This window comes from Hyperolius riggenbachi, chromosome 3 (assembly GCF_040937935.1).
Source record: "Hyperolius riggenbachi isolate aHypRig1 chromosome 3, aHypRig1.pri, whole genome shotgun sequence".
Classification (NCBI taxonomy): domain Eukaryota; kingdom Metazoa; phylum Chordata; class Amphibia; order Anura; family Hyperoliidae; genus Hyperolius; species Hyperolius riggenbachi.
In genome coordinates, this window is record NC_090648.1 from 509,230,176 (window position 1) to 509,255,767 (window position 25,592).

The 25,592-nt window shown below is 45.3% G+C and overlaps 1 protein-coding gene across 1 annotated transcript; it reads left to right on the forward strand.

The window, feature by feature from the left end:
- The first annotated feature begins 322 nt into the window (after positions 1-322).
- LOC137562432 (zona pellucida sperm-binding protein 4-like) lies at positions 323-16,189 on the forward strand. Its single transcript, XM_068273778.1, has 13 exons — positions 323-357; positions 1,389-1,554; positions 2,485-2,578; positions 3,210-3,362; positions 4,522-4,709; positions 5,986-6,083; positions 6,162-6,289; positions 9,503-9,692; positions 9,768-9,927; positions 10,268-10,346; positions 10,711-10,842; positions 13,277-13,387; positions 16,041-16,189. The coding sequence occupies exons 1-13, from the start codon at positions 323-325 to the stop codon at positions 16,184-16,186; spliced, it is 1,680 nt and encodes a 559-aa protein (XP_068129879.1). The 3' UTR covers positions 16,187-16,189.
- The last annotated feature ends 9,403 nt before the right edge of the window (positions 16,190-25,592 follow it).

A 25,592-nucleotide genomic window follows, 5' to 3' on the forward strand; every position in this document is an offset into this window, starting at 1 on the left:
CTTATGGTAAATCTGGCAACTGTACTCCCAACTCAGCCCTGCTGCTAAGCCTGTGCAAGATGCTGAGCTCTGCAAATTCTCAGCTAGCTTCTGATGAGATGAAAAGCATTAGGCAGACTTGTGCAACCTTTAATTCCAGAAAAGAGAAGTGTTCCTTTTAGATGAGGCTTGGATACTACTGGCTATACCCTGAGTTTTCACTAGACTGCAACCCCTACAGGAGTCTAGTATGACAATACAAGAACACTGGTAAATTGATTTTTTTTCCTGGTGCCTCCATGACATACAAATGGGCAGTTCCTCCTCCCCTTTGTATGCTGTCATGGAGCTGCACCAGGAAAGGAAAATTGCTGAAAGGTAAGTATACTTTTTTTTTTTTTTTTCCCCTCCCTCCCATAGCACTCAGAGTTCTCTGTAACAGTCTAGCTTGCAACCCTGTATTGATCAGAGGAAATAGTCAGGTGTTCATAAATGCCAGACTTAAAGGGGAACTGAAGTAAGGTATATGGAAGCTGTCCTTTATTTCCTTTTAATCAATACTAGTTGCCTGGCAGCCCTGCTGGTCTATTTCTCTGCAGTAGTATCTGAATAACACCAGAAACAAGCATGCAGCTAGTCTTGTCAGATCTGACTAAAGTGAAACGCCTGAATCTGCTGCATGCTTGTTCAGCTGCTGTGGCTAATAGTATTAGGGCCCTTTTCCACCTGCAGTCGCTAGCGTTCACGCTGAACGCTAGCGATTGCTGAATCGCAAAACCGGCGATTTCCTTACATTTTGCGGCCGCGATTTTGCTATGCACTGCATAGCAAATATCGCTCCGCGGCGCGTTCGGGTAAAAAACAAATCGCGGTAGTGGAAATGACCTACCGCGATTCCTATGTTAAAAAGCAAACCGTAGCGATTGTAAAATCGCTAGCGGTTTGCGACTTTGCGATTCAGCCAGCGCAAACGCGCTGGTGGAAAAGGGCCCTTACAGGCAGAGGATCAGCAGGAGGGCCTGGCAACTGGCATTGCTTAGATGGAAATAAATATGGCAGCCTCCATATCCCTATCACTTCAGTTGTCCTTTAACAAATGGTGTTTCAGTCTGGATTTAAATGCTTCCAGGGATGGAGATGTCCTGATTGGGTGAGGCAGGGAATTCTTAACTGTAGGGTTAGCATGACGGAAAGATCTGTCTCCAAAGGCTTTGAGGTGGAATCTGGGAGTGACAAAGTAGCTCCTTTCAATCTAAGATTGTGGGGGGGGGGGGGGGGGGGGGGTGTGATGCAGTTGCTGATGTATAACAAAGTGTTATGCAAATTGCATTTACAAAGTCTTGTGGTGGAATTTAAGACATTTAAAGCAATCTACATAATACTGCTTGAACTCTGCATCTCTTGTCACTAATCATTGTTGGGTTCCTAACTGCCTACCCACAAACACCTGCAGATTACCAGGACAACGCTCACCGCCTCAAGAACGACTCTAGCTGTGGACTCCAGGTGGGAAAAAACAAAGATGGCTCATTGGTTGCCACGGTTGCACTCGGTGGCTGCTATATAAGGGAGGAGGTAAGTGAAGATTGCATGATGTATATCTTTATGCATGGGGATAAAAGCAGTAGACCTATGATAAAGTTGGTGACCCTGCAGGCTATAGCACTAGTTACTATTAGGCCCAGTGCACACCAAAACCGCTAGCAGATCCTCAACGCTGGAGGTTTTTGGAGCAGATTTCAGAGCGGTTCTAGGCATGTTTAGAGATGTTTTCTAAACATGCCTTTTTTTTTTTTTTTTTTTTTGGTGTAGCAGATTACAAATATTGTCACAGTAAAGCTGTTACTGAACAGATTCTGTAACAAAAACGCCTGGAAAACCGCTCTGATCTAGCGTCTTCCAGAGCGGTTGAGCTTTTCCTATACTTGAGGCAAACTCTTCTGCAAACCACAAGTGCTGCAGGACCTGTTTGCGGTTTGCTAAAATCCTCAAACCGCTGGTGTGCACATCCCATTGAAATGCATTAACCAAGCGTTTTCACAAGCGGTTTGGAAAACTCTCCCAAAACCGCTGGTGTGCACCAGGCCTCCTTTTCTCACTTATGTCTGAAGCATGCGCAGTCAGTCCACATTGCAGTGGTGTGCAAATGTTTGCATTATACAAAATTTGCAAGTTGGATTGTTCGCATTAGACCAGAATCAAATATTACCAAGGTTTGTCACTGTTTGCACTTTCAGGGCTGGAACCTACTAGAGCGCTTTGAGTTTTTAGGGCTCACTTTAAATCGCTAGCGGTTTTCCTAAACGCTCTGCCAAGGTGAATTGTAATTCCACAGTAGCAATTGGTAAAATTGCAGGACATGCAGCATTTTGGGAGCATTTGTGCTTAAATGTAAAAGCGCTGGCAGATAGCTCATGAATTGCTACACAAACGTGTGTGTGACCATCTTTAGTTCCTGCTGCACCTGAAGTGTTTGGGCCTTGACTCTATCCTTTTTACTTGTAGGATGACTATTATGTGGCAACCCTGATAGCTGACTATACTGTTGAAGGTGAAGAATATCATCAGAAAAAGGACTTCCGCTGCCCAAATGGACCAGGTAACTAAACTTGGTGTGGTCCTTCAGAAACATTGTGCAGACTGAACTGTTTGCCACACCTTATTAAGGGGGCATATATACCCATTGGTATCACATCAGACTAAACTCCAATACATCTGGTTATTAAGATTACACTAGACCCCTCGCAGTACAGGGTAAATTAGTTACTGTAACTGCCTTCACAGAGATGCCAATGCAACAAGTAGTCTTGTGCTACTGCTAGGCCCTCTAGTCTATGGCTATAAACTTTCACCTGGAACTGCACAAATGGTTTGCTTCAGAGCTGCTGTGACTAATCTCTTAACTGTCCACATGTTCTTGAAGGGGCCTACTCTAAGGGCCCATTTCCACTTTCTCTTGAGGGCCTAAACAAACATGTCCAACTTCAGCCTGTGGAGCCACCAAATCTGGTTCCCCCACTCTGCATTTGTTTGGCCCACTCTAGACCAACAGGGAGGCCCATAACTTGGTCCTTGGTCCTTGGTGTCCACTTCTGACACATCTGGCCTAAACCGAATGGTATTAAGTTGTGTGAGCTGCTGTGACAATAGAATCTAGGATACTTGTTAGACATGCAGGCACTTGCCTGGCCATAGCATCTATATAACTTGCATACTCGCTGTCTTTCTAGCTAAGGATGCACCAAGTGCCAGCGACTGTGCTGCCATCCAGAGATCTGACCGCTTGCCATGTGGTAACTCCTCAGTATCCAGGGATGTGTGCGAAGGGCTGGGATGCTGCTTCTCCAATGACCCTTCTCTCCCCTGCTACTTTGGAAATAAAGGTGGGTTTTTGTGTTGGGGTCCATTTGATTATCATTTTGGAGTTGTAGGGCTGTTTACCAAACTATTTCAGAGATGTATGGCTGATGGAGGCAACATGTTCATGGCTACTAGTGCTGAATTGACTAGGTATATAAGGAACTGGAGTGCCTCATGGGTTGTAGATGTCAGCTTGAATGAGCAATCATAACTGACTAGCAACTTAATGTGAACCTGAGATGAGGGATATGGAAGCTGCCATATTTTATTTCTCATCAAACCCAGTTGCCTGGCAGTCCTGTCAAACTTCTGACATCAGTTCAGGGTCTTTGGCTGTCAACTGATCTGTGGCCAGTCTTTTCAGCCAGGCAACTTCCATTGGTGGAAAAATATGGTAGCCTCTACTTCCCTTTAAGACAGCATTGGCTTTCTAAAACCACTTGCTATGTAGTGGATTGGATGGCCTCCCGAGTCCTACCCAAGCATAAGAATCGGCTCTTATGCTAGGTACACACCATACAATTTTCTGTTAGATTCTTCTGTTAGCTTTTTTTCTATGTTGTAGGTAAATCTATCTGGCAGGTAAATCTAAGAGAAAATCTAACAATTGTATGGTGTGTACCCAGCATTACACTGCTGTCACCTCCTGCTCCTTGTAACTGCCACCACTTGTCTAGAAGAGGTGTGGAAATTGGGCAGAGGTGTATCTAGAGGGGTGCAGGCATGGCTTATGTCATGGGTGCTTCCTCCTACTGGGAGATGTCTCTCACTACATATACTGGTGGGAGTCAATTATACACCACTACCCATATTGGAGGGGTGACTTATACTGGGAGACACCTTTGGTGGGGGCTACTTATACTGGGGGGACTTGTATCATTGCAAAAAAAATGTTATGGGGCAAGGTGGTTTGACCGAGGGAGGTGCAATTTCAGTGTTTGCCATAAGTGCTATATTACTCAGATACGCTCCGGAGCATGGGCAGTTCCACTTCTAACAACTTAGTTGGGACAGCTTCACCATATGTGGACTAGTTAAAACATCAGATACAGTCCTGCTTCATAAATTTGTACTTTAATTTCTGTGAAGCCTCTATTATAAAGTTGTAAGCTTGCCATGGTTCTTGTTGGAAATTCAGATGCTATCCTGCAGATTCTGACCCTTGTAAACTCTCATATGCAGTGACTGCTCAATGCACAGATGACAGCAAGTTTGTGGTTGCCATATCCAAAGATGTGACTCTTCCATCCTTAATCTTGGACTCTGCTCATGTTGTCAACATGGACACCACCTCATGCCCTGCACTGACTGTATCAACAACTTCATCATTTGTCATGTTCCAGTTCCCATCTTTTTGTGGGGGAAGTCAGGTGAGACAGAGCAGAACATATATGTGCTGTGTACAGACAAACTTGTAAGATGTAGTCTGGACCAACTAATGTGTGGCACCTATAGCCATGAGAAGCTGACATGAGATCAGTCTGTTGAAACCCTCATATTTTTGGAAGCAGATTGTATTATAGGTCAAGTCAGGTTTTGGCGGAACTATCTCCAGATATTTGGAGCACCTGTGATATGCAGGCCCAATATCTGGGCAAATGTTGCCCCTTGAGACACTCATGTAACCAAGATGTTATCTGAGGGCTACAAATGGGCTCAATTCATGTAATGGGCTTTCTCTGTACAGAGCAGTTGTGCACAATGCTCCTGGGCTTGTTTCTGAAGATATGGTCATGATTACAAGTCCATCAATGCATTTGCCTTTATAAATCATGACTGGCTGTCGAGGAGCAAGTCCCACAATGCATTGCAGGAGTGACAAGCCAGTCATGATTCATAAAGGCAAATGCATTCTGGGACTTGTAGTTCATTAACAGCTGGAGAGCCAAGTTTGCAGATCACTGGCTTAGACCATGGAACTCTGTTAATGTAGCGATAACAAAGGATGCTTTTAGTGATAACTGCAGTATACATCTCTAGTTGCATGCAGTAAAAAATCATTTCCTACATGGTTACTCATAGGCCTAGTGCACACCGGAGCGGATCTGCTGCGGTTTGCGATCCGCTTGCGGGTGTGGATCCGCTAGGGTAATGTATTTCAATGGGCTGGGGCACACCAGAGCGGGAGGCATTTTGCAGAAACGCATACTCCCGGGCTGCTGCAAATTTTGGATTGCGGATGCGTTTCTGCCTCAACGTTAAGTATAGGAAAACCGCAAACCGCTCTGAAAAACGGCACTTCAGAGCGGCCAGGTGTTTTTTGTTACAGTAGCTGTTCAGTAACAGCTTTACTGTAACAATACATGAAATCTACTACACAACTGCAAAACACTAGCAGAAACGCTACAGAAAAATAAGAAAGCGTTTAAAAATCTGCTAGCATTTTGCGGATCTGCTAGCAGGTTTTGGTGTGCACCAGGCCTCAGTGAACTTCCACTTCAATTTTGCTGGCTCCTCCCACCTTCAGTTCACATAGATTATCCAAGTCTCCTGCACTGCTTGCGCCAAGAATGCTCTAGCCTGCTTCAGAGGCTGCCACAGATGGGACTTCTGAAAGTCACTCCAGTACTATTCAGAATGATCTACTTCCTATGTCATGTACTGCTGTGTATCTGACAACATTGCTGGACCAACTTTGTCTTCTAGGTATCTGGGGATACAGTCATCTATGAGAATACCATAGAGGCTACAAGGGATATAAAGACATGGGGAGGAGTGTTTATTACTAGAGACAGCACTATGAGGTATGCATGGATTATAGTGTATTCATGATATGGGCTGCTACTGGCAGTTTCACAGCACTGACTTGTTTTGTATTTTAGGTTGACGGTTCGCTGTAGCTATTCCCGCACTGGTGTTGCTCCACTGAAGGTTGAAGTATTCACTCTACCACCACCCCTCCCAGTCTCCACCTCAGGACCTCTCTCCCTGGAGATGAGAATAGCTAAAGGTAATGGGTTGAGGGTGCAGTGATCCCAGTACATCTTATAAGCAAGCATGTGCCCCCCCCACCAGGCCTTAAAATTGGTCAAGATGTTCCAGTGACCCTCTGCCAGGAAGCCTAACATGCCATACTTGTACTACAGCTCATTCCATAGGAATATTGAGGATTCCTAAATGTGACTGTGCACCCTATAACTCTCATAGTTAGTGATCTTAAATTTTGACAGGGGCGTTGCTAGGCCCAAAGATCAGTGGCTTGTGCTCCAGGTCTCATAGGATCTTAGGCATGCCCCTGGATTTTGATGGAGCACTAAAGGTATAAAAATCTGCAGCCAGGAGTCTTCACAAGGGGTGGCCAGTCTGAACTATTGCAGACAAGATATGTAGCTTTGCACCCAGGTGTCTCTGAACACCTCCCCGTGTCCACTAATGGGGTGTGTAGGACTTGCTGCATGTACATAGCTGTTAAAACCAGGTGCAATTAAGTCGACATCACAGGCAGGGCTGAATTTGTACACTTTACCATGCAAGGCCACTTTTACCAGCCACCCCTTCAGTATAGGTATTGCAATGACCCCTCCCCTTCAGAGGCGGGACAAGGTCCTCCAGCACCCAAGGCTGAGACACCAAAGTGCGCCCCTCCATTCCTGCCACCCCAGCTGTCACACACTGGTTGCTATTACACTAAGAGGTGCCACAGGGCCCACAACCTCCCCAACACCTTAATATCTAGTTATCTGGCTTGCAGTCACTGCTATGTATCCCCTTTTCTTTCTTTCTGCTTCAAACACAATTAGGAATGACAGCTGAATTGTGCGCCCCCTCCTACACTGCGCCCTGAGGCTGGAGCCTCTCCAGCCTATGCCTCGGCCCGGCCCTGCTCCCCTTCACTCCAGTACAGGTAGCCTGATGACCCCCTTCCCTCTAGTATAGGTAGCAAGATCTCCCTTAATCCCTCCTTTCCGTATAGGTAGCCAGCTCGCCTTGACCCCGCAGCAGCCATCAGTGTCACTTCTCAGCTCGTCTCCAGTGCAGAAGCTTCTTTTCCGTCTCCAATGCAGCCCAAGTCCATAGCCGCTGGCCACATTGCAAACGTGCACAAAGAGCAAGATGGCTGCTGCACAGGCGGCTATCAGCAGAGTACCACCGTCAGGCGCTCGCCTGATCTCACTGCAGTTGCAGGCTTGAAAATGCTGCACCAGTTTAGCCTGCTGCTTTTGTGCCATGGCCTAGGTGGCCTTGTCCTAAATCCAGCCCTGATCACAGGTGTCTAAACACCTGGCCCATGTGCTGAATGTGGCACTTGCCATTTTGTGGTCCTCAAGAGCTTTAACCTATTTTGGTTTCTGGACGTAGAAACTACGTCCAGAAACCATGTGCGCTACCGCGCGCCCCCGCGGCCGATCGCGCACTCCCGGCCGCGGATTCGGTAGTCAGGGAATCAATGTATCGGACTATGAAGTCCGATCACTGATTCCTCTCCCCCCGCTGAAAAAGCGACAGCTTCTCTCGGAAGCTGCACCTCTTCTGGCCATTCACTTCCTGATGCGCCACTCTAAGCGTATGTTACGCTTAGAGTGACGTCATGTAAACTCATGGCCGCCATCTTGTGGCCAAAAAGTAATACTACACCTGAAAATAAAAATGAATTAAAAACACACATTTACATTATAAATCTATTGTTTACCCCCACCCTCCCAAAACTACCCAAATAAAATTTTTACTATAAATAAAAAAAACCATTACAATAAAAAAAACATGTAAATATTTACCTAAGGGTCTAAACTTTTTAAATATCAATGTAAAGATGAAATATTTCTAGATTTGTTTTATTTTAAACTTGTTAATAATGATGGATGCAAAATGGAAAAAATGCACCTTATTTCCAAATAAAATATTGTCGCCATACATTGTGATAGGGACATAATTTTAACGGTGTAATAACCGGGACATATGGGCATATACAATACATGAGTTTTAATTATGGAGGCATGTATTTTAAAACTATAATGGCTGAGAAATAATGAATTTTTCCATTTTTTTCTTCTTCCTGTTAAAATGCGTTTACAGTAAAGTGGCTCTTAGCAAAATGTACCCCCCAAAGAAAGCCTAATTGGTGGCAGAAAAAACAAGATATAGATCAGTTCATTGTGATAAGTAGTGATAAAGTTATAGGCTAATGAATGGGAGGTGAACATTTCTCTCGTGAAAACCACGGAACCTGAATGGGCTATATGTGTATCACTGACCAGTAAAAAAATGACCACACTGACAATGTTTCAACCAGAACCACTGTCACTGGTGTGCTCCTGTGTTTGGGAAGGCAGTTTGTGGCAGGGTGCAGCAACAGCCCATGGGAACCCCAAGAAACTTGGCATGGGACACCATCTTGTGAACCAACCCCCCCCCCCCTCATGTGCCTGGCTTGCTAAAGACTATGGGAAGTGGGAGGCCAGTTGTCTTGGGCCACATTTAATATTGATCCTCTTCTGCTGCACTAGGCAGGTAAATCTTAGGCTTCCTGCACACTGCATGTGATTCCAACTTTTTATACTCTAATTCCCTATAAACAGAACAAGCGGCAGCTCCTTTTGTGCCTTGGCGCTGTAGCAAGGGCATATGGGATCTCAGTCTGGGCAGGAGGTTGCTAGCCATCAGAGGGGACTGAATTTACACACAGGCAAGCGGATAGCATCTCCAGCCCTCAGCCTGTGGCAAACAGAACATGGCTGCCCTCCATATCACAGGAAAAATCTTTTGAAGCTGTTTGCAGCTATATCTAAGCTTTAGATAAGAAGAAATCTAGACAAGTTACTTGTTATAGCTAGATTTCCATCTCGGATCTGCTTTAAACTGCACTACTCTGCAGAAGGAGCTGGCCTGCATGTTCACTATGGTTAATCTTAGTAAACAATTTGGCCCTCATCTTAGACTAAATCACGTGAACTAAAATCATAATCTGACACTCCTGGTCTACATGCATGAACTGGGGTAGAGGAAAGTTCAGTAGGGGAACTGTCGAGGTGATGTGGTACAACTTGTTTCATAACTCCAACAGTGTTGGTGACAAGCCCCTAAAGCATACATCCATTAATTTCTTTGAGTGAAGACTAAATACAGGCATTAAAACTAAGTACCCCTTTTTTTTTTGGGGGGGGGGGTCCTTGAACTGTTGGAGCATGACTGGGAAAAATTATTCTCCACTTTTCTTCACGCTCAGATGACCAGTACAGCTCCTACTATGTGGATGCCGACTATCCCATAACTAGAGTCCTTAGAGAGCCAGTTGACTTGGAGGTCAGAATACTGAGGCGAACAGACCCTAACCTAGTTCTGATCTTGAATGACTGTTGGGCCACACCTTCTCCAGATGCTGCACAGCTGATTCAGTGGCCTATTCTTCAGAAAAGGTAAGTCACCAACTGGCAAATCTGAATTCTACAGCAGCAAAAACCTTCAATTATGCTAACTTTTTCTCCTTTCAGCTGTCCTTACAATGGTGAAACCCAAAAATACCTCACTCTGCTATCCCCTCTTGGAGCTGCTTCTCCAGCCATTCCTTACCCAAACCACTACAAGCGGTTTATTGTCAGCACCTTCGTCTTTGTGGATCAAAGAACTCAGTCGTCTCCCCTAAGTGGCCAGGTGGGTTGCTGAGCTGTTTATACCATAGTTTTGCACTAGACTGGCTGAGGATTGAAGAGACTTCTAGAAAGAGAACTTGATCTACCAGGGAGTATGTTCAGGCTTTCAAATCTGAACATTCATCAGTGTCTACACACCCAACTTTATTCCATGTGGCATGAGGGCTTACAATCTGTTTATAGAGTAGTTCTATAGATTTTGAAGGTGGTCAGTGACTGACCACTTATCAGATAACAGGGGCATGGCCAAATGTGTCATGTTAATCTAAGTAGTCACCACTGGGTGCTTCTACTAGAACTGTCCTATAAGGCTATATTAAGTACAAATTTTTGTTTTGCAGGTTTATTTCCACTGCAGTGCATCCGTCTGTGTTCAATCAGCTGCTCAGTCTTGTGTCACAACATGCAGCCAAAGGAAAAGTAAGTTTTTCTATAGCAGAAAACCTCCCCAGCTCATCTCATGGACATTGGTAGTGTTTGATCCCACCTGTATATTCTTTGTGGATAGTGGATTGCAGGAGTTAAGACTCTGACACTGACTTTTCTGAGACCCTTAATTACATCATATGCATTTTTTTTTTTTTTTTTTTTCCTTTTTGTGACTCTTAGGTTCTTATATCTGTAGTCCACTTTCCTTATGTGGTTGTATCATTCCTTTACATGCTGCAGCTATTGTGACCAATATACAACTTGTCTATGCTGATTTGGAGAATGCCTAACAGTGTTACAAAGAACCTCCCCAGCTAAATGGGCTGTAATGCTAATGAACACTATCTCTCTGCAGAGCGAGAAATTGAACCACTTGAGGAGGAGATCATGGTTGAGGAGATGGTGGTATCTTCAGGACCAGTAAACTTCCATACAGAAATTTCATCAAAATTAGAGGTTTCTTTTGAAAACGAGTCGCCTATAGAAGGTAAGATTTCCCTAATACGGCTCTGTAGTCAGTAGTATAAAGACCTGTAGATGCAATTGGCTAAGGCCTCCTTCACGTATAAACCCCCATTTACTACAGTGGATGGGTCAGTGCTTCACTGGAAAAGGCATGCAATGGCACTTCTGACCTTGGAGGAAAAGGGAGCCCAATAAAGTGTAGTAAAGCAAAAGTCCCCATTGTCAGGAAGCCTCAACCAGCATGCCTGAGTGATAACAGGAACCTCTGTTTGGGGGGGGGGGGGGAAGCTGCCCTTTCTGTGGGTGCTGGCAGGCTGTAATATACTCAGGGAGGGAGACTGACAGGCATCACGATCTCTTCTGGCATCTGTATGGAAGCACTGTCACATGACCTGATGTGGGTCAGCTGACACTCCAGCGTCCATGCACTGAAAAGCTGCTCTGAGCCTCCAGGGGGATGGAGGGAGACTAGCCTTAACTAGCAAGCACATGTATCAGATCTCCCACCAGTACTGGACACCAGGGACTTTGCTGTATAGTATAGCCAGGTTTTGGGGAGACAAACATGGGATACCTCAAAGGCAACCACTGTATAGGCTGGTGGGGAGCATTAGGACCTGGCCCCACTCGGGTTGAGGTCGCTCTCTGTAGATCAGAGACAAGGTGGTTACACCCCTCCAAGGGTAAAATCAAATGTAGCAAGGATGGAACAGGGGCCCCAATAACAAGCTAAGGCCCCATTCACTTAAAAGCACAGAACTAATTGCCAGCATTTTGCAGGAGGTTTTTTTTTCTGCATAAAAAAATGGACACTGCAGTTTTATCACATTTAGCGCTTCTATAGCACTGAAACACTATCGCTGGAAAATCGCCTGAAAATGGTGCAGGCTACATGTTAGGTAATTTACATAAATCACCCAAGTAAGAACAGGCTCATAGGGTATTATAGCACTAGTGCTCTAAAAAGAGCTTGAGTGTTTCCAAAATCGCCAGCAAAACATTTGTCTGAATGGGCCCTTAAACTGTTAAAAGGAGATGGTGGACTTGCCTTCCCAGTAAATTGACAATGAATTAGTTGGTCAATTTTATGCACTCGACAATGCAACACATTTCACATGATCAAACCAGCTTCATCAGGTAACTGGTACTGGTCATTGTAGCAGCCAGCCAAACACCTGAGGCACTTGGCTGCTACACTAGTACTAGTTGCTGCCTGATGCAGGTTTGAGCATGAGAAATGTGTTACATTAGAGTATATAAACTTTCATTTGACTATCAACTAATTCAGTCTGTCTTACTGGGGTTTTATTCCAGTTGATGGCACCTCTATTCCATCCTTGCTTCACTTCTGACCTTGCATGTCAACCACCATATGCATTGCTAAGATGCACACTGACCATGCTAGGGTTTTTGGCTAAGCTTTGCTTTCATTTAAGTTGCTGAACCTTGTCCAGTAAATGGCTGGTCTCCAGCCTCGGCACTTGAAGAGGTCTAGATCTATTTCCACTTGACGTGAGGGATACAGATGCTGCCATTATTTCTTACCTGTTGCCTGGCAGCCCTGCTGATCATTCTGCCTTCAGTATCTGAATAACCACCCGAACAAAGCATGTGACTTGGAGCCCGTTTACACTGCACGCGTTTCCAGCCGCGTTTTGGAAACGCGTGCAGGTGGCCGACGCACGACATCAGACATTGCATAGAGTGCAATGTCTGATGTTCACACAGCATGCATTCCAGACCTGTGTGGTCCGGGACGCATGCTGCACACAGATTTTACAAAAAACGCGCGGCTGTCCCATTTACTTTTCAGTGATGGGATCAGCCATGCATACAAACGCGGATGGCGTGCGTTCATACGCATTGCGTTCTGCATGCATGGCCATCCACACTTTGCAGTCTGAACGGGCCCTGAGCCTGTCACACTTGAAACCTCTTATCTGCATGAAGCAATATGAAGGTTCAGAACGCTCTACCCCCTGAGAATTAACCAGCAGGTGCAGAATCAAAGGAGCCAAGCCAGTCCACAAATATGCACAGAAGGATCCGCAAACCAAATGCTGGTAAAAAAGTAGCTGTATTCTTTATTCAAAAAATTCCATGTTGCAAAGCAATAAAAACCACAAGGTTCAACTGACGCGTGTCGGGCTTACAATCTGCCCTTAGTCATAGTTAAAGTAGTTAAAGTACTTTAACTATGACTAAGGGCAGATTGTAAGCCCGACACGCGTCAGTTGAACCTTGTGGTTTTTATTGCTTTGCAACATGGAATTTTTTGAATAAAGAATACAGCTACTCTTATCTGCATGCTTGTTCAGGGTCTATACCAAATTAGAGGCAGGACAGGGGGGCAACTGGCATTAAAACAAACATCAGCCTCTATATCACTCTGTACTATCACTTCAGTTGGGGTTTGTAGAATATATACACTAACGTGACTCTAAATACTTCTCCAGAACTCGGGTCTTTTGAGATGCTGAATGAGACAGATGAACCCTCAGGCTTCATTGGTGCAGAAGACAACCTTGATGGGGACATAACAGATGTTGGAAAAATTAAGAGAGGAGGTATGACTAAGATCTTGAGTTGGGTGCACTGTAGAGGCTTAGTAAGCTGGCTTACATGAACACTGCTACGTTGCTAGTCATCATGTGGTCTAGGTTAACAGACCGCAGACATTGACACTATACTGCATCTTAACTCTTAGCTGCCACTAAGACGCCCACCCTCAACTGCAGCATTGGCTCTCTACTTCTGCGCTAGTCACTTCTATAGCTTGGAATAGTTTTACTAACTGTCCCTGTTCTTCCCCCCCCCCCCCCCCCCCCCTCTTGCACCTGACACTGGTTGTCCTTGGCAGGTTTTGGTGCACTGTATGTATGGGCCTTCAGATTCTTAGCTAATCTGGATGTTGGTTGCAGCATGGAGTTTTTGACTGTCCCTATTAAGCAGGAACTGGCATTTCATTAAACCCCTAATGGTAAATCATGCCATCTTGCCAGAAGGCAGGGAAAGCACTCTGCACATATGGTTAAAGCCAAACTGAAATGGGTAGCTTTCATGTAAAGCCCACAGTATTAATCTACCTAATCTGTGTTGTGGTGACAAGCAGATTTTGCATAATTTCATTCAATGCTAAATTTCAGAAGGATAATTTAATGTAATCAGGGACTATAATCTTTTTGTGCTGACTTAAGCTGTTAATTGCAAAGACCCGGCAAAGTGCCAAACTCTATTTTGCTATGTATGTTAAAGGGGATAGTGGGAACCAGGAAGTACCCTTTAAATTTGTTGTTTTTTAAATTTGTTTTAAAAATGCAAAGCTTCTCAAGCTACATGGTCTCTTTGCAAATGTATGTTGTCCTCACCATTCCCCCTTAGGTAGCAGATTATGATCATCACCACTATATAGTTTATAATGCAGTAAAGCCTTGGATTGAGTAACTTGGTCTAAGAGCACTTTGCAATAAAAGCAAACCTTTTTTGAAATTTTGACTTGATATACAAGCAGCAAAAAGTGTACATGTGTTGCGTCCTCACAGCTGAGCCGATGGTTCTTCCTTTGAGTGTAGATTGCAATCCTGCAGCACCAGGTAGAATTAAAGGGGCACTACGGCAAAACTGTAAAATTTAAAAATGTGTGCAAACACATAGAAATCAGGAGTACTTGGGGTTTTTTTTTTTTTTGAGTAAAATAAGGCCTATATTCTCGAATGCTATACGTAGAAAAAAACATTTTGTAAAAAAACCTTTTAATAGCTAACTGAGTTAAATGATAGCTTTCTGGGATCTAGTCCCCTTCAGGCATATTTCCAGATGTTGGCTGAAGTAAACTCATGCAGTGTTAACATCTGGAAATATGCCTGAAGGGCTAGATCCCAGAAAGCTTGCATCATTTAACTCTATTAGCCATTAAAAGGTAGTAGTTTTTTTTTTTTTTACAAAACATTATATTTTTGTTCTACCTATATAATTTGTTTGGCTAACACAGTACAAACTTTTTTTTTTTGTTCCTATAATGCTGGCACTTAAAGTAGGCAGTAATCTGACGCTAGTGAGTTTTGGACTAGTCCATATCTTCATAGGGGATTCTCAGCAAGGCTTTTATTCTTTAAAGACATTCCCTGAAAAGGATTTAAACCAGAATGCTGGCCATCTTTCCAGCTCCCTACAGTTTTTGGCAGTTGGACGGAGCAACAACCATTCAAGTGCTTTTGAAAATGTATCCCTGAGAATCCCCTATGAATTGATTGACATTACTGACAGGTTTTGGACTAGTCCGATTTCTACTACCTACTGTGACAGCAACATGGTAGGAAAGTGTTTATGGCTCATTTTACTCTGAAAAAAATGTACTTGTATGTTTGCACACTTTAAATTTTTAGTTTCACTGTAGTGCCCCTTTAAGTACAGTCACATTTCCATGAAATCCTCAAAAGTAACGGTCATTTGACAAGTTCCTTAGTTAAAAAAAAAAACCTCTAGGGGATACTTGCCTTGGGAGGGTGTGGCCTGTAGATCCTGATGAGGCTTCCCCATCCTCTGTCCCATTAGCCTGCCAGGGTCCCCCTGAGGTGTGATGTAAATCTTTACCTCTCTGAGATCCAGGGCAGTAGCAGCTTTTGTTCGGGTAAGGTGGAAATAACCAAACCCGATCGTATCGGCTCTACTGCACAGGGGACAATCAGGCCCGACTGTTTCCACGTAGCCTGAAGGAAGCGCTGTAACTGCGCCAGATCCCAGAGGAAACCAAATCATCCCTTGTTGGGAGAATTGTGGGAGGCTTCAGAAGCCAGGTCTGGATTGCCTGCAGCTACAGGGATGGGGAAGCCTCATTGGGACCCTGAGGTAAGTACCCCAGGGGAGTTTTTGCCACACAAAGGTTGGGGTAAACAGATGGCAATGATGCTGTTCTAGTGAAATGTCACTGTTTTGGCTTGTGAACAAATGACCTGGGTTATGGGGAAATTTACTTGATATAAGCTTTGGCTTACAAGCATGTTTCTGGACGTTGTGCTTGCAGACTAAGGTTGCACTGTATATGAATTTGAAATGCTTGCTGAACTACAGACCTGAGTGCAGCACCTGCATCAGCACCATCACCTATGCAGTGTGGAATAGCTAATCTTGCTATGCAGGTTTCTGTACACTTCCGCTTTGCACAATTGATGAACTGTACTTGATGAACTTGCATAAACTGAACCTGCCTTTTCTCTTTAGGTGGCCCAGATCCAAATGCCACCCTGCTGATGTGGCTGAGAGGAGCAGCTATTGGCGCTGGGATCATGGCAGTGGCTGTTACAATATTTGGACTGAGGAGTTGTCATAAAAGACAAAATGCTACACTGCACACTGTGAATATTTAAATAAAAAGCCAATTTTTCAAGTATGGAATTGTCTTGCTGTATGCTTGAGGGGATGGGGCAGATTTCAGCCCTGTGCACTTGTGTAAAATACAAGGGTTCTTCAGAACCTAGGTCAGGGGTCTGAAACTTTTTTGGCTGAGTGAGCCATAAACACCACATTTTAAAATGCATTTCTGTGAGCCATACAATGGTTCAAACTGGGACAGTGCGCATGCAAAGTAGAGGCCTCACACCCCTGTTGCCATGGTGATATGTATACAATTGATCTGCTGGGCAACAAGTGTCAGACATCTTTAGCGTCTCTACTGTTGCATCAACCATTTCCCCGAGAGCCAGATAGGAGAAACACCAACTAACAGCTTGTACAATTAGCTAGCTGACTTTGGGGTTGATTCACTTTGTAGAACTGGTTACCTGCACTTTGATTGGCCCAATAGGCTGCCTGACACTTGCCAGGCAGCCTATTGGGCCAAAGTGCAGTGATCTCCTCCTACAAAGTCACTGGTCCTGATGGGGTCCAGAGTGGGACAATTGGAGCAGCTGTTCATTTTGGGGTAGCACAAGTAAGTTAGCAGTGCATGCTAAAGTAGTAGTATATTGCGCTGCCACATCAGGCTGTGCTGCTTGAGCGGTGTAGCTTAGTGAATCAACCCCTAACTATGAGCCAGATGCAGCCATCAAAAGCCACATCTGGCTCCCAAGCCATAGGTTCCCTACACCTGATCTAGAGTAACTGCAAACAAGGGAAACTCCAATCTGAAGCTGCGATATTTGGTAGGGGACATCTTGGTTCTAGCCAGATTTAACATCTGGAGTGACTAAGCTTGGTGAATGGACCATACTTAAAGGTTTTCCACAACTTGTTGCATTATAGCAGTGAGCCATGCTGGTGGATCAGGGTCAAAGTACATATGCATAAACTACCTCCCCCAATCAGGCTCTCTGGTTTCTGAACAGGGAACTAGTGCAGGCTGTTGGCACTGAACTTCTAAACCTTGTGGACAATCTCCCCCCCTCCCCCCCCAGTATTTGATACCTACAAACAGGTACCACCCAGGTGTATGACAACTTGGAATGCTCAAACCTTGGTTCCCAGTATCTACAGCTGCAGGTGACCAATTTGTACACACAAGGGTGAAACCAAGGGCCCAATATCATGTAGTATGTGCTGTGTAAGGGGCTCACCTTGCCTCTGCAAGGAGTAGTTGAAATGTGGACTTCCACAACCACTATAGGCAGATGGGGAGAACAAGCCTGACCACTCAAGAAGTCAAAAAGGCCCTCCACCCAGGGTAGACTAAGCACAATTGTTAAAATCAATTTTATCAGTTTCAAAAGGTAAGGTTAGACTTGTCCTAGCATGGACACTACATGTAGTTGACATATTTAATCTATATTCTTTGGCACAGGGGAACAGCACTTGTGACCTCAGGGGCTCCAGAGCTGTAAAGAGTGGACTCAACTGCTACCTGATAAAGGAATTGATCCTTTTAGCTCAGGTGTACATGTGATATGTTATGGGTGTGAGGAGTGTTACAATGTTAACACTTGCTTATGGCCCTTGCATGTTGGGCTCCATGCTCAGGGTCACTGTGTGCAATTTGTAGCTACACGACTGATTGTTGTCAGGGGGTTGCTAGAATCCTAAACTATCTGGGCCACTCAGATGAAAAAATGGGCGTGGACATGTGCTGGAATGTGGGTGTGGTCACAGGTGGACCTAAATTTACATGAAGCTAATTGTGGACTAAATAGGCCTGCCCAACAAAATGTTGAACCCCCCCCATTAATACAAAAATGCACAAATGGGCAGTGTCAAACATAACTAGGCTGAGTTGCCTGGCTCTTGTGCTGGCTGGTCTGGCTTTCTGCTGGCCTGCTGCCAGGTTGCCTGACTGTCCCCCCCCCCCCCCCATATAGCATTCACTAACCTAGTGGATCCCTTCCCATACTCCCTCAGGCCTCCCATTGAGGCACCAACTCCTTGCATGCCACCATAAAAAGCACCCAGCATGGGATCACAGCAACCAATGGGCCCACATAGAGGCACCATAGCCACCAGAATATCCCATTGATGCACTACAGCTATTGGTATGCCTGCCATTGAGGAACATCTCCCAGCATGCACATTAGAACAGTCCCCCATCCTCACGGCCCACCAACAGAACATGTTTTGCAGAAAACCACAAACCTACACAGGTGAGGTAATTAGTGTCTCAGCACAAGTCAGCTACCTCTGGATTTCCACAAAACATGTACTGTTGGTGGGCCTTGAGGACAGGGTTGGGGAACTCTGCCTTAGAAGCTCTATGGGGAATGCTGGTTGCTGTGGTGCCTCTGCTCTGCCTGGGGGACATCCAGGGCACCCCAGAATAGATCCAGGGCATGTGCCACTAATCTTTGGGGCTAAACATGACCTTGATTGTTTCCTTTTTGGTTTACCTAATTTCTCTGTGCTGGTTCTGAATGTTAGACTGTCAGTACAACACCTGCATAAATGTACTTCCCAGTGAACGGATGCACACAATCAGGAATGGTCAATTGAGGCTCATGCTTAGCTTGAAAATGAGGCCTTCAAATACTGCTGCTGTGTTTGGTTCATCTTGAAGCTTGAATGAATCTGCATCAGCCTGGAACATATCTACTCAACCTTTCTAACCTGGAGGGGGCAAAAATCAGGAAAGGCTCTAGTTAGACTGGGTGGTGGTGATGTGTAGTCATGAGATAATTAATGCTAATTCTAGCTTGGAACTGAGCCAAACTTGACTGGCCCAGTTAGGGCCTCCTTCAGGGACGTAACTAGGCCCCACTGGGCCCCCTGCAGAATTTCAGAGTGGGCCCCCTCCCCTGGGGCCTGCTCATGGCCATTTTGTGGGGGCTGGAGGGGTGGCAGCATGAGGGGAAAGCCTTGGCCAGTCAGCAAGTCCCCCCCCCCCCCCCCCAGGGCTCTCCCCTCCAGCTACTTACAGTGTGCAGGCTGATACATACCTTCCATGTGTTTCATCTGCCCACACACTGTAACTAGCTGGAGGGGAGAGACCCCACAAAACTGCCTCAAATGGTCACTGCTGCTTGTTACTGCCTGGTAACTGCTTACATCTGCCTGGTAACTGCTTGCTGAGCACACCGCTCAACAGTTTGTGGAAAGGAGGCCTTACAAGCAGTGTTCAACTTTGTAAGTCAAAAATTCTTCACCTGTAACCAGACTTATCCTTAGCATTCTGCCCCGGCCAAGAGGAATCCACCAGACACTGACTCAGATGTGAATATCAAGGATTTAGTTGTGACCTCAACAATGGTCAACTGGTAACTTCACTCAACCTGTAAAGGTGGGTACACACTTGAGATAAGTCTTTGGAAAATGAAAGATCACAGACCAATTTTACCCCCTTCCATGTAGTATGAGAGCCATACCTACAGTCTATTCTATTGAGCTGAACTCCCCATCAGATAGAAATCTTTGCAAGATGCTGCACACATGCAACAGATCAGTATCTGCAAAAAATCAGTTCCTGCAAAATGCATTCATAGTCTATATCTGCACATCTCATACACACCTTGTTTAATGGACAATCATCTGCAGATAAGATCCACCAGGAAGGATCTTCAGATCGGCAGATAATTGTCTGATATGCAGATGAATGTCGGTCTGATATCTGCAGATCATACACACCTTGTTTAACGGACAATCCATCTGCAGAGCTGAAGATCCATCCTGGTGGATCTTATCTGCAGATTGTCCGTTAAACAAGGTGTGTATGAGATCTGCAGATATAGACTATGAATGTATTTTGCAGGAACTGATCCTTTGCAGATACTGATCTGTTGCATGTGTACAGCATCTTGCAAAGATTTATATCTGGGGAGTTCAGCTCCATAGAATAGACTGTGTAGAGCAGGGGTGCCCATTAGTTAGATCGCGAAGGCCTTCATGGTAGATCCCGACCCCACTACATTTTCCATTCTGTATATGGAAATTTGTACATAGGTAGATCACTCTGACGTGGTGATTTTTTTAAAAGTAGCTCACAAGCTGAAAAAGGTATGGGCACCTCTGGTGTAGAGTATGGCTCTTATACTACATGGAAGGGGGTAAAATTCATCTGATCTTTCATTTTCCAAAGACTAATCTGATGTGTGTACCCACCTTAACACACTTTTCCCTTGCAAATCACAGGTCAAAAATAGTCTTCTCCTCTTCACAGCCGGTAAAAGCTGTGGGATAAAATGGTTAGGTTACAAAAATACTTTTACATTTGAGCTACAACAGGTCTTTTCTTACAATCAACCACTTCTCAATACAACTCCACATCACAGTACCAATTACTGAGGTATAGTGGTTTGGGTAGGTACAGATCTACTGAGCAATTCAGTTCCTATACAGTCTCAGTCCCTTGCAGCCAAGTTCAAGCTATATTGTTCAGCAAAACCTTAATATGGTACTGAAACAACTTTCACAGCTCTTTGGTATCTGGCATCCAAATGTTTAGTTTACTCCGAAGAGCTCTCAAACTTTTGCTCTATTTACTGTACTTCTCAAATTACTGTATCTCTTAGGCACCACTTTCCTTAATAGAGATCCCCAAGTTAATAAACAAAAGAATGAACTGATCAAAAAAGGTTAGAGAAATAAAAAAAAAATTGACCAATGCACCCAGCAATACCATCAATATCTCACTTTAAAAATCAGTTTTCATATGCTATTTGAACTCTATACTGAATAAGCTCTAATTTTTTTTTTTTGTATTTGCACAACTTATATCTCCAACTTTGACTCTTTCTCTGTCAGATGTCACTTTACTTTCCCACTTTAACCATTTCTGCCGCCCGGACTTGAAGCTCACGTCCGGGCGGCTGCTCTGCTGCGGTGGCGTGCCCCCGTGGTGTCCCCTGGGATCAGTGAACAGGAACATGGTTCCTGATCACCGATCTGTGTCCCCAACAGAAAAACCAAAGCGCTCTTACTAGAGGCTTCAGTCTTTCTGCACTTAAAAATTTCCGCATCCCCTTTTGTGCTTCTGCTTAGCGAGAAGCCCAAGGAGGGAAAAAAAAATTCAAGGTGACCATATTGGGCTCTATTCATAAAAAAGTTGTGGCGAAAAAACTCCTGGAGGGAAAATACCGCAGCGGTATTTTAGACTTCTGGGTGGTAATTCATAGAAATCTTGCCAGCTGCGATGCAAGAGCGGAGATCTCCCGCTGAAAGCTGGCGGTAAGCTGTCGGAAGGCATGCGGAAACACTTCAGCCAGCAGAGTCCCTCCGTGCACTGCTCTCTCTGGGAGGTCTGTCCCATTCACTTGTATGTAATCCGCAAAATCAGAGGAAGCGGTATTTCCCGTCCACATACCGCTTCCTCTAATCTTTATGAATGGCCATTTTGTTACTTTTTTCTAGATAAATCTAGAAAAACACTGGAGAGGGCGGAAATTTCTCGCTCTGCTGGGGGATTGTAGATTTTCATGCGGGAACAGCTTTTATGAATGCCCACTTTGCTAAATGGACGGGAAAATCCGCTGTTTTGAGCAGAAAACTTGCGGTAAGGTTTTATGAATAGAGCCCATTGTGGATAAATAGTAAAACTACAGCTACATATTTTTCACATTAGTTTACACACAACATTAAAAATTAACTTTGTTTCCCACACCAAAATATTACCCAAATAAAATTTTTTATGGAAAAAAAAATTACAATAAGACAGTTACCTAAGGGTCTGAACTTTTTAAATATGCATTTAAAGGGGGTATACTACGAACATTTTTATATTATAAGCTTGTAAATAGTGATGGACGCAAAATGTAAAAAATGCAACTTCATTTCCAAATAAAATATTGGCGCCATACATTGATGGGGACAAAATTTAAATGGTGTCATAACCGAGACAAACAGGCAAATAAAATACATAGGTTTTAACCATTTCACAACTGAGGGGTTTTACCCCTGTAACACCAGCGCTATTTTTACCTTTCAGCGCTGCCTCCATTGTAGTATTTATGTACTATGATTGGTTATGGGGACTGGAGAGTCCCCATAACCAATCATTGTACTGCAGAGCCGGGGTGTGTGCGCGCGATCGCGCGCTGCACATTTGTTTACATTACATTGTTTTGAATGAAGACGGCTTCTGTTTAAAGCCGTCTTCATTCTACTCGCAATCGGCGAGGCTAATTGGATGTTAGGAACGCTCGTTCCTAACATCCAATTAGTCACCTGCTGTGCGGGCTGGCTGGAGTGTGCGCGAGAGTTCCCCGCCCACTCCCAGCCAGTAAATAAACAAGTGGCCTTTCTCTGTCCCTGGGGGTGAAGCGGTGCGCAGAGGGACGGAGAAATTTAGCACTGGGGGGGGTGAAGTGGTTAATTATGGTAGCGTGGATTTTAAAGCTGTAATGGACGAAAACTGAGAAATAATGACTTTTTTTTTTCTTATTAATCCTGTTAATGCATTTATAAAAAGAGGTGAAAATTGCTCTGATGCATAAGGTGAAAAATCCCCGTGGGCTGAAATGGTTAATTCTCCCAGTGTCACTGGATACAGAACAACTCTATCACCACTCTTCTTGGCTGCTGACAGGTTAACAGATCTAGGAAGTTTTGCTGACAGGTTCTCTTTATCTCCAAGACTCTTGCTCTCTCTTAGGCCTTGCACTCAGGTAACACTGAAATAACACTTTGGTTCACTTTCTTGTATCAGGCTGTTGGTAAATTAACTGAAGAACTAATGATTTATGAACTGATGACTGCTGTAGGCTGACAGACAAATGTCTCAGTCAGGATCACTGCTAGTGGCTGAGCTATGTTATCTCTGAGGGGGTTTGCCAGAGGCTCTTCTGGTGACTAAATTCACTCACACTAAGGGCCCTTTTCCACTAGCAGTCGCTAGCGTTCACGCTGAACGCTAGCAACTGCTGAATCGCAAAAGGTAATAAATTACCGGCGATTTCCTGACGTTTGCGGCCGCGATTTGCTATGCTATGCATAGCAAAATCGCGGCAAATATCGCTCCGCGATCGCGTTTCAGGCAAAAACGAATCGCGGTAGTGGAAATACCCTACCGCGATTCCTATGTTATTTAGCAAACCCTAGCGATTGTAAAATCGCGATTCCGCTAGCGCTAGTGGAAAAGGGCCCTTAGAGACTGAAGTCTCAAAAAAGCATCTTTTTATTTAACAAATGTGTTTAAGATGTTTGCCCTAACTAAACCACCGCTCTAAGCTATCTAAATCCCCCCCCCCCAAACTCCCTGGGGGGCAATCCGGGCAGTGCTTCCATGAGAGGCAGAGCTATGTGCCGCAGCTCTGCCTCTCAGCGCGTCTGTCAGCCCGGATCCCTGCCTCTCCCCCGCCCCTCTGTCTGCCTTCGCTGAGAGGGGCGGGGGAGAGGCGGAGATCCGCCGCTGATAGACGGCGCATGGAGGCAGAGCTGCGGCTCATAGCTCTGCCTCCTAGAGCAGCAAAATCCACAGCCAGGAAAGTCATGGATTTTGCAGGGGAGAGGGAGGGAGAGTTAGGTGGGATTTAGATAGATTAGAGCGGTGGAATTGCAGCGGTTTAGTTAGGACAAACATCTTAAATACATTTTGTTAAATAAAAAGATGTTTTTTGAGACTTCAGAGTCTTTTTAAGATACTTGACCACAGTCTCTGTTTTTTTGGCAATACAGCATTACATGGCGCAAATGAGCTGATTATCACCACAATGTCACTGTTTCTTTAAGGCTTTATCAGACCGGCAGATTTTAGTCACACCACTTTCATCAGAAGATACCATTCAGCAGTGGCATCCCTACCATAGTGCGCAGGGGGGCGGGGCGCACCGGGTGTCAGACACCCAGGGGGTGTCACCACGACCCCCCACAGCAGCACAGCAGGAGGGAGAAGCAGGGCTAGAAGGAGGGGCAGCGGTGGGGAGGGGGGAAATATCCCCCCCCCTCCCTCACCTGGGACCCCTCCTTCTGCCTCTCTCCCCCTCCAGAATAGCGGCGACAAGTGCGGGGCGGCCGGAGGCATATGAACAATTACTCACCTGATTTCCACGTTCCAAGCGTGGAGCGCAGCGTCATGACGTCACAGGTCTCCGTCTTCAATGCCGCCCACTGTGCTTCCTGATTAGCGGAAGCACAGTGGGCGGCATTGGAGGCGGAGACCTGTAACGTCATGACGCTGGGAACGCGGAGATTAGGTGAGTAATTGTCTATACGCCTCCGGCCGCCCCGCACTTGTCGCAGCTATTCTGGAGGGGGAGAGAGAGGCAGAAGGAGGGGTCCCAGGTGAGGGAGGGGGGGATATTTCCCCCCTCCCCACCGCTGCCCCCACTGCCCCTTCTTCTAGCGCTGCTTCCCCCCTCCTGGGCATCTTTACTGGGGGGAACTGTACTAGCTATACTGGGGGCAACTACCAGCTATACTGGGGGCAGCTATACTGGGGGCAACTATACCAGCTATACTGGGTGCAACTATACTGGGGGCAACTAAACTAGTTATACTGGGGGCAACTATACCAGCTATAGTGGGGGCAACTATACTAGCTATACTGGGGGCAACTATACTAGCTATACTGGGGGCAGCTATACTGGGGGGCAACTAAACTAGCTATACTGGGGGGCAACTAAACTAGCTATACTGGGGGCAACTAAACTAGCTATACTGGGGGCAACTAAACCAGCTATACTGGGGGCAACTAAACCAGCTATACTGGGGGCAACTAAACCAGCTATACTGGGGGCAACTAAACCAGCTATACTGGGGGCAACTATACCAGCTATACTGGGGGCAACTATACCAGCTATACTGGGGGCAACTATACCAGCTATACTGGGGGCAACTATACCAGCTATACTGGGGGCAACTATACTGGGGGCAACTAAACTAGCTATACTGGGGGCAGGTATACTAGCTATACTGGGGGCAACTAAACTAGCTATACTGGGGGCAACTAAACTAGCTATACTGGGGGCAACTAAACTAGCTATACTGTGGGCAACTAAACCAGCTATACTGTGGGCAACTAAACCAGCTATACTGGGGCAACTAAACCAGCTATACTGGGGCAACTAAACCAGCTATACTGGGGGCAACTATACTGGGGGCAACTAAACTAGCTATACTGGAGGCAACTATACTAACTTCATTGGGGGCAACTAGTTTCACTGGGGGCAGCTATACTGGGGGAAACTACTAGCTATACTGGGGCAACTATACTAGTTAATACTTTAAATTACAGTTAGCTCCGCCCTCATCCGGTCATGACCACGCCCATTTTTGCAGCGAAGCACGCTGCAGGTTGTGGCCACGCCCAATTTTTTTTTTTTTTTTTTTTTTTTTTTTTGGGGGGGGGGGGGGGTTGGGGTGTCTTTTAATACCCAGCACCGGGTGCCAAATGCCCTAGGTACGCCACTGCCATTCAGTATGCTG

Excerpts from the sequence above, each read along its gene's own strand:
- LOC137562432 (XM_068273778.1), top strand. The coding sequence starts at position 323 with ATGGAGCTGCACCAGGAAAGGAAAATTGCTGAAAG. Across the intron at positions 9,928-10,267 it reads CGTCTCCCCTAAGTGGCCAG|GTTTATTTCCACTGCAGTGC; the intron begins GTGGGTTGCTGA and ends TTTGTTTTGCAG. Across the intron at positions 10,347-10,710 it reads AACATGCAGCCAAAGGAAAA|AGCGAGAAATTGAACCACTT; the intron begins GTAAGTTTTTCT and ends ATCTCTCTGCAG.